Source organism: Psammomys obesus, unplaced genomic scaffold, assembly GCF_907164565.1.
Source record: "Psammomys obesus unplaced genomic scaffold, mPsaObe1.curated_primary_1811, whole genome shotgun sequence".
Classification (NCBI taxonomy): domain Eukaryota; kingdom Metazoa; phylum Chordata; class Mammalia; order Rodentia; family Muridae; genus Psammomys; species Psammomys obesus.
The window spans coordinates 5,468,443-5,477,330 of NW_026596073.1; the positions used below are offsets into that span (position 1 = coordinate 5,468,443).

At 42.7% G+C, this 8,888-nt stretch overlaps 1 protein-coding gene across 1 annotated transcript; it reads right to left on the reverse strand.

Annotated features, from left to right (window-relative positions):
* Positions 1–2,908: 2,908 nt before the first annotated feature.
* On the reverse strand, positions 2,909–3,784 carry LOC129690280 (nitric oxide synthase-interacting protein-like). The gene has a single exon (XM_055625831.1). It carries the CDS (start codon positions 3,782–3,784, stop codon positions 2,909–2,911), a length of 876 nt encoding a protein of 291 aa, XP_055481806.1.
* Positions 3,785–8,888: the final 5,104 nt, after the last annotated feature.

The window sequence follows — 8,888 nt, forward strand, 5'->3', positions numbered from 1 at the left end:
GCAGGCTGAAAACCACTAGCACAGAGAAATGTTCACCCTACAGAGTCGCTTGAATATCTGGTACTCACAAACAAATAGAATAAACCACTGTACTAGTCCATTTTGTCCTGCTGAGTTGAAATACTTGGGACTATAAAATGAAGTGGTTTTGGATCATAGTTTTGGAGGATCAAAACAGCTCAGTTGTGGCATCCTGATGAGGCTCTCTGACTACATCATAACATGGCAAAAAAAAAAAAAAAAGGCTCAGTTGGCTCACGTACCCTGCTGTGCAACCTGATGACCCACGTTCCATCCTCAAACCCACATACAAAAGCCAGATACAAAAGCCAGATGTGATGGCACACATCTGTAATCCCAGCACTCCTATGGTGAGATAGGTCACATAGAGAGAATTTCCCAGAAGGCCGTGGACCAGCTAGCTTGTAGTATATGGTACAGAGTAAGGGTCTATAGGCAAGACTGGAGTAGCCCAAAAAACCAAGAGAGCTCCTCTCCAAGCCAGTTGCTTCTTTGAACTTCTCCATGCTAATTACAGACATCTTGCTCTTATCTACCAGTAAGCATTTCATATTAATAAGCATTTCAATTAATTTACTTTCTCAACTCAAAAAATTATTTTTGAAAGGAGAATTCATGTCCATAAACATGAATGAAGATTTAGTATCTGTGATCACAAATAGAAGGCAACTACAAATACCCTCATGGTCAAATGCTTGTCCTCTAACTCACCCCAAAGCTGTTTCCACCCCACTGTGGTTTCTAAAAGCCTTTGCTGTCTGTCTCCGGTGGTCAACACCCATTTCCTACTTGGCCTCAATCTTTCCAAGAACTGAAGCTGTTTATCAAATAATTTCAAAGGCCTTATGTCTCCAAGCTGGCCCCTTGAGGAACCCTCCCCTCTACACCTCCAGGAATGTGATACTCATCTTTTGTGGAGCTACACAGGCACACACAGAGACACTACAAAATTGGATGGTTCCTCTGCCTATCATTTTAGGAAAAAAATTAAATCCAAAAATTGCTGAGGTATCAAAATACAAGCAGTTCATTTCTGAGACATTTGAACATTTGAATTGTACTCAGTCATGACTTTGGAAAAAGCATAAAGAGCCAATATGTCCTTTTTTTTTTTTTTTTTTTTTTTTTTTTTTTTTTTTTTTTTTTTTTTTATCAGATAGCTTTCTCTTCTAAAAGCACCCCACAGTGACATTTATTTATTTTTAGAGTCCTGTGGCGAGCACACTGTCCCAAGGTATGACTGATCTATTCATTTCTGTTCTCTTTAGTGTTGAAAGCAATTACAAAAGCTGAATCAACTGTATTGTAAACCCAGGTAGTGGCCACCAACCCCAAGTGGCTTAGTGACACCTTGGGCCTTTGTTTAATGGACTGTCATTATCTTCCTGGTTCCATTCAGAATCATGTTAGCTTTGATGAGTTTTTTTTGGGACCATACATTGTTACATAATAACTATAAATGCAACTGTAAATGCAAAACTCCCTGTTGTGATGTTTTCTTTTGTTTTTTTAATTTCTGGATATTGGCTGCTCCATTTGAATACGCAAGTCTCCCATCCCTGTTCCTACTTCCTTTTCCCCTTGAAAAGTCCTTAGATTTTGTTTCTTTGAAACTTGGACACCAGAAGTGGTGGAAGAGAGGAAACAGGATGGGCCTACTATAGAGGGTCCTCTTTAAGGATCCTCTCAACAAGGGACTGAAGCAGATGCTGAGACTCACAGGCAAACTTTGGGCAGAGTGCAGGGAGTCTTATGGAAGAAGAGCGGGGTGGAGATAGAAGGACATAGAGGGAGCAGGAGCCCCACAAGGAGACCATCAAAGCTAAAAAATCTGAGCCCTGGGGGTCCTACAGAGATTGTTGCACCAACCAAGGACCATGCATGGAGAGGACCTAGACCCCTTGCTCAGATGTAGCCAATTGGCAGCTCAGTCTCCATGTGGGTTTCTAAGTAAGGAGAGCAGGGGCTCTCTGTTGCCTGCTCATTGATTACTTGCTCCTGGTGATGTGGGCTTGCCAGACCACCAAGGAAGAGGATCCAGGCAGTCCTGATGAGACCTGACAAGCTATGGGCAGATAGGAGGAAAATTCCTCAGTACGCTAGGGGAAGGGGTTGGGGTTAGAAGGGAACGGGGGGGCTGGGAGGAATTGAGGGAGGGGGTTATATAATGAATAAATTGTGAAAATAAATAAGTCTTTAAAAATATTTTAAAAAGCAAAAAGAAACTTAGAATCCCTAGTGCCTGTGTTTCCAGGTTGTTTGCTCTTTGAATAACATCTTTTGAAAAATATTTAAAACTTTATTTTTATTTCACATGTATGCCTCCTGCACATATGTGCACACACCATTTGTGTGCAGGACTCACAAAGGCCAGAGAAGGGTGTTGAAACCCCTGGAACTGCAGTTACAGATGGTTGCGAGCTGCCATGTGGGTGCTGAGAACTAAGGCCAGGTCCCTTGCAAGAACAGCAAGTGCTCTTAGATGCCGCCTCTCCAGCTCCACATTGTTCATTCTTTTCTTCGTTTGATGGAGTCTTGTTAAACAAAACGATTCTTTGTAAGTGAAACTCTAGAACATGGAAGTAAAGAGAAAAACCTAAATGTTCCGTGAGAAATGTTCACTGAGGGAATGCATCAGGAGACTAGAAGGCAGAAGCATTAGACGGTTTTGCACTTATTAAAATGGTACGTTTGATTTTCTTTTTGTTTGCCTTTTGGTTGATCTTTAAAGAATTTGAGATTTTTCATCAGATTTCTTTTTCTTTTCTTTTCTTTCTTTCTTTTTTTCTTTTTTCTTTTTCTTTTCTTTTTTTTTTTTTTTTTTTTTTTTTTTTTTTTTTTTTTTTTTTTTTTTGTCTGTTCATACGCCGGTTTATTAGGTCTTAACTCAGGCCTGCATCACCGGCCGGGACATTTCCACCTGTAACTTCCCTCCAGAGCCTGCAAAGCCTGTACTGCCCGGTTGCAGCAAGATGATGTCGCCTTCTGTCAGCTTATCCCCATTCACGGGGTCCACCATGTCCTTCCGGATCAGTCTCTCCACGCACTCCAGAGTGACCACGGCCCCAGAGGGCCGCAGCACTGCACAGGGTGTGGCATTGTTCAGGCTGTCTCCGGTCACTGCACATACGTAGCGCTCACTGCCTGTGACATGGTCTAGTTGCGTGAAGCGCACTGACGTCAGGTCCGACATGCGCAGTGGCTTCCCAGACATAGGGCAGGTCACAGTGCGGGATGGCTTTTCCAGCTTAGTGGCCTTTGCCTCAGGAGTCAGTGAGGGAATCCAGAAGCTGGGCAGCTTGTCCTTGCCTAGGGGACCCGCACTGGGCCCTAGCTGCTCAACATCTGTGTTGGACAAGGTGGCAGCCTTGGGCATGAAGGGGTTGAGGGGCCGGCTCACCAGGGCTGCTTCCTTCTCCAGGAAGCCTCGAACTTTGTCCTGTGCTGCAGCTCGCTGAAGCTCTTTCTGCTCTTTCCTCCGGGCTCCTCGCTGCTCCTCATACGCCTTCAACCGCCGGGCAATCTCTTTCTTCTGGTGTAGGATGTACTCCAGGATCGCCTCCCTTTCATACAGGTAGCCATCTGGGGTGACCACAGGATCATGGCAGGGCTGCAGAGAGAGACAGCAGCAGTTGAAGTTCTTCATGGCATCCCGACTCAGTCGAATATTCAGGGTCCCATAGCCTGAGGCCTCTGTGTCCTTCTTCTTCTCGTAGTAGGTGTAGACAGCCCCTGCAGAGCAGTTCTTGCTATGTCGTGTCATCTTCACAAATGATTCTCTGACTTGTCGTGGTTTCAACTGTGTCTCGAACTGGAAAAAAAGTACTGGTTTTTCACTCCACTCCTTCCCTCATTAGTTTTTTTTTTAAAGTCAGTTTATAAAGAAGGGGTAGGAGAGTTATTGATGAGGGGAACAAAGACTTTTTTTATTTTTCTGGTTCAGTCATAAGGCAAAACCAAATGTGCACAAATGCAGAACAAATGTAATGGAAATGATGGATAGACTTGTCTCAAGAAATCAGAAGAGCACACTTAATCTCAGCACCCAGGAGCCAGAGGCAGGAGGATCTCTGTGAGTTGGAGGCCAGCCTGGTCTACAAAGCAAGTCCAGGACAGCCAAGGATACACAAAGAAAACCTGTCTCAAAACGACAACAACAAAAAGGCAGGCATGGTGGCTCACACCTGTAGTTCCAGCACTTAGGAGGCAGAGGCAGGAGGATCTCTATGAGCTTAAGGCCAACCTGGTCTACAGAGTGAGTTCCAGGACAGCCAGGGCTACACAGAGACACCCTGTCTCCAAAAAAAAAAAAAAAACAAAACAAAACAAAACAAAACAAAACTAACTAACTAAATAAAGGCAGAAATAAAGAATTCAGAAGAACTGGACATGCTGTGAGTCCAAGGCCACCCTGATCTGCACTCCACACATAGTTCTAGGCTAGCCAGGGCTACATAGTGAGAGTCTATATGTATATGGAGGAGGAGAAAGAAAAAAATATGTTAATCCCACCAAATGAAAATAAAGGCCATTACCCAAATTCTTTGGTCAAATTAAGCAAGCTTAACTTTCTGTCAGACAGGGCTATACCCCTAAATCGGGATTTGAAAAGTAGCATCAAACACAGGAGAATGGAGGTTTTATATGGTCCTAAAAACTGCAAGACTAGGGGGGCTTTTAAGGGTTTTGAGGATTTCTAGAGGAATTTGGGTTGCATAGGAACTTGGCTGAACATTTCAAAATTATTTAGCAGAATATCTTATCATCAGGGTATATTTAAGGCATGAATCAAACTTCATAGGGTAGGGAGCATGTCAAATTCCAGAACTTGAATTTTACAGCAAACAGAAACAAACTTGTTCTGACCTTATAACAAAATGGCTTTCATCCTCAAGATGGAGGCAGGCTGGTTCATCAGAGGAACAGGAAGAGGAGAAACAGGAAGAGGGAGAGGAGAAAGAAGAGGAGCAGGAAAAGCAGCTTCTAAGATCTGTTCTGGTAGACAGTCTTCAAATGACAAAGCAAGCACTTATGTGTCGAGGCTTGCAGCACATAAGTGTACAAAGACATACTGTTAACCTTAGGAGAAATGCAACAACTAATTCAGATACACTTCAAGAACAACGGCTAGAAAACTTTTAGCTTTTAGAAGGAATTTTAAATTGTCTATTTTCTACCCTAAGACAAGTAGGTAAACCCGAATCGAAAAGGATAATACTGAAGGTTTTCTCTCATCCATGAAATCTAGGTTTAAATTTTTGTGGTGTGTGTGTGTTTGTTACAAGGCATGAAATGAGAAATGGAATCATGAAAGGAGAGGAAAGATATTAAGGGAGAAGGAGAGGAGGAAAAGGTGAGCAATGGAATTCATGTGACATGAAATCAGAGAGGAGAATATTTTCAGGGTGGTAAGGAACCAGCAAGAATGGGGAGGGGGGTGAATCAGAAAAAGTACAGTGGCACATATGGTGAAAACCATAACTTTGTATACTAACTCTCTTTCTTTGAGAAAGGGTTTCTCTGTGTAACAAGAGCCCACACTGTCCTGGTCACTTTGTAGACCAGGCTGACCTCAAACCTACAGAGATTCACCTGCCTCTGCCTCCTGAGTTCTTGGTTTAAAGGTGTACACCACCATGCCTGGCTTCTCATGAAGTTATTTTTGTTGCTACTTCATAACTGTAATTTTGCTACTGTTATGAATCAGAATGTAGATATCTGATATGTGACCCCGGTAAAGGGTCATTAAACCCCCAAAGGTTCGTGACCCATAGGCTGAGAACCACTGCTCTAAAGTAACCGAGCTTTTAGAATGAATCTCCACCTACACACAGAAAGGGGATTTATTAAAACGACTTACAGGCTGTGGTCCAGTTAATCCAACAATGGCTGCCTATGAGCAGAAGATCCAAGAATCCAGTAGTTGTTCAGTCTACGAGGTTGGATCTCGCTGGTCTTCAGTATAGGCCAGAATCCCCCCAAAAAGTAGACTGTAGGAAGGAATGGATGTGTCAGCAAGGTGAGAGCAAGCAGGCAAAGAGTGAGTGCTTTCTTCTTTCTTTTCTTTATATAGGTTTCCCACAGAAGGTGTGGTCCAGATTAAAGGTGGGTTTTCCCAGTTCAAAATATATGGATCAAAGGTGTGTTTTCCTACTTCAGAGATCTGGATTAGAAATGGATCTTCCTGTTGTTATAAATGAATGAAAAGACCAACCCTTCTATTTTACTAACGAAAATTCAGGAACCAGATGCTGGGTTGAAAACCTGCTAGCTCAGAGAGGCAGAGAAAGAACCCAGCTGACCTTCCTTCTCAGCTCACGTCCCAGTGCAAAAAGCCCAAAAGGCTCACTAGCTCAGCTGACAGCCCAGGAGGAAAAGGCCAAAAACCCAAGACCAAAGGCTTGCTTGCTCAACACTCAAAAAGCCCCAGAAGCCAGAGAGTTAAAACTGAAGAGGTAGAGAGCTAAAGATCCTTCTGCTTCTCTATCCTGTCTTAAATACCCCTCAACATAAAGTCCCTCCTATTCTTTAATCTTTGTCAACTGCTTTCTTGCTCTGCCCCTTGACCTAGGGTTAACTTTATTAAATCCCGTGAACAGAAAGCTCTTGGATTAAAGGTATGTGTTAAGGCTGGCTGAACCACACCATAATCACCAGTTTACAATAAACAGAAAGTTCTTGGATTAAAGGTGTGTGGTAGGGTTCAACCACACCAGACAAGAAACAGGGTTTTACAGTTTACAATCTCAGAGATCACAATGGGATCAAATATACTGCAACATCTTCCCACTTCAGATTAAGCAAAAATCCCTCATAGGTGTGGCCCACCATTTTTGGATTTCAGTTAATTCTAGATGTAGCCAAGTTGATAACCAAGAATGGCCATCACAAGCTTACTATGTAGCCCAAGCTAGCCTAACACTCACAATTGTTGCATCTCTGTCCTTCTTGTTCAAAGTTTGCGATTGGAGATATATATCACCATGCAGGTTAACCAGAAAGATCTTGAATTCAGAAAAAACAAACAAACAAACAGAAAATTTTTACTAGATTGGGGATGGTAGCTCACACCATAATTTCAACTATTCAGAGGACTAGGTAGGAGAACCAAATGTTCAAGGCCTTTCTGGCCTATGTATATAGTATATTCATGGCCAGCCTGGGAAACTTAGTGAAACCCTGTCTGAATTAAACTTGACTACAGACTGTCAAGATGGTATAGCAGATAAAGGAGCTTACCACCAAGACTGCTGACCTGAGTTCAATTCCCAGGACCCAGGGTGGAAGGAGAAAACCAACTCCCACAAGTTGTCCTCTACCTGCTACACACATAGCATGGAAGCCCCCCCCCCCATCACAAACACATAATAACATTAACATTTAAAAGATGTTAAGACACTTTAATGAAAGAAGAAGCTGGGTATGTGAACACTTGCCTAAAACGCTCAGGGCCCTGGGTTCATTCCCTGGTACCACTTTAAAAAAAAAGAAAAAGGAAGGAAGAAAGGAAGGGTGAGAGGGAGGGAAGAAAAGGTAAGTGGGGAGAAAGAGGAGAGAGAGAGACAGAGAGAGAGAGAGAAAGAGAGAGAGAGAGAGAGAGAGAGACCCAGAACTTGAGAGGTTGCCTGGGCTCTATGAGACTGTCTCAAAAATGGTTAATAAGTAAGTAAATAAATAATGTCTTCAGTGCATAAGGAGCACACAGCCTTCAGACAATGCGATCCAGTTTCAAAGAACACTTATTAGTTGTTTGCAACTATGTTTCAACAAGGAACTGCTGAGTGCCCACCTACTATGTGTCAAACACTTCCATTAAAATAATAGGATGAATATTATTTAGGATCAGGGCCAGCTCATTAATCCCATCTACCTAACAAAGAGTAACTTGTGCCACAAATCACAGAAGAAGTCCTAACTCTGAGCTGTGGTATCAGCAGGCTCAGCAAGAAGAGGAAGAAAGAAGGGCAAAACTTTCTGGTCCCAACTGGCCACCCTTTATCTCTAGACCAATTAGTACATGGAGCTAGATGCCATATTAAACATTTTGCAGAACTACTTGGCTTAAGTAGCCTAAGCTAGTTTGGGGTGTTGTTAACCTTCTCTGTTATTATTATTTTTTAAATATATTTTCTTGAGAGCTTTTGTAAATTCGTGGTGGATCCCAAGGCTCTTCTGATTCAGTTTTCTATGCTCAAGGTTCCTTAGCTGCTGCTACTGCTCTTTGTTTTCTCTCATAATCAAGGTAGGCACCTTGACATGAAATCTGATTTTTAATTCCTTCTCCAGCAGTCCTTTCCTGGATTCTCTGCTTTACATAGTTATACCTCCAATGGAACTAGCATCAAAGAACACCACGATAAATCCTCCTACTCCAACATCTCCTAACTCTACTGTTCTCAGAGAAACATTCAAGTGCAGCCATAGCAGACCCTAGGAAGCTGTAGTACCACATGTCACAGACAGGGAATGTTTTCAACATCTAAGCTTCACAGGCGCTTAAAGGGCAAGGATACAACAAATCAAATCAAAACAAAACAAAACAAAACAAAACAAAACAAAACAAAACAAAACAAAACACACCTTCCCAGGCTTGTGGGACTCTGTTTAGTTGGCCATGGAGATTGATTTGAGACAGGGTTTCACTATGTAGCTATGGCTGGCCTGGAACTCACTGTGTAGACCAGGTTGCCCTCAAACTCTCTATGATCATCCTTAGTCTGCCTCCTGAGGGCTGGGATTAAAGGTGTGCACCACACCCAGGTTTTTCCAGTTCTTTCCAAGTTGCTGGATCCATGTACTAGAACCAGTCTCCCCTGGAGACTGAAGTGTGTGTGTATGTCTTCTTCTCCAGTTTTCTTCTGTGTTGT

Excerpts from the sequence above, each read along its gene's own strand:
- LOC129690280 (XM_055625831.1), bottom strand. The coding sequence starts at position 3,784 with ATGACACGACATAGCAAGAACTGCTCTGCAGGGGCTGTCTACACCTAC.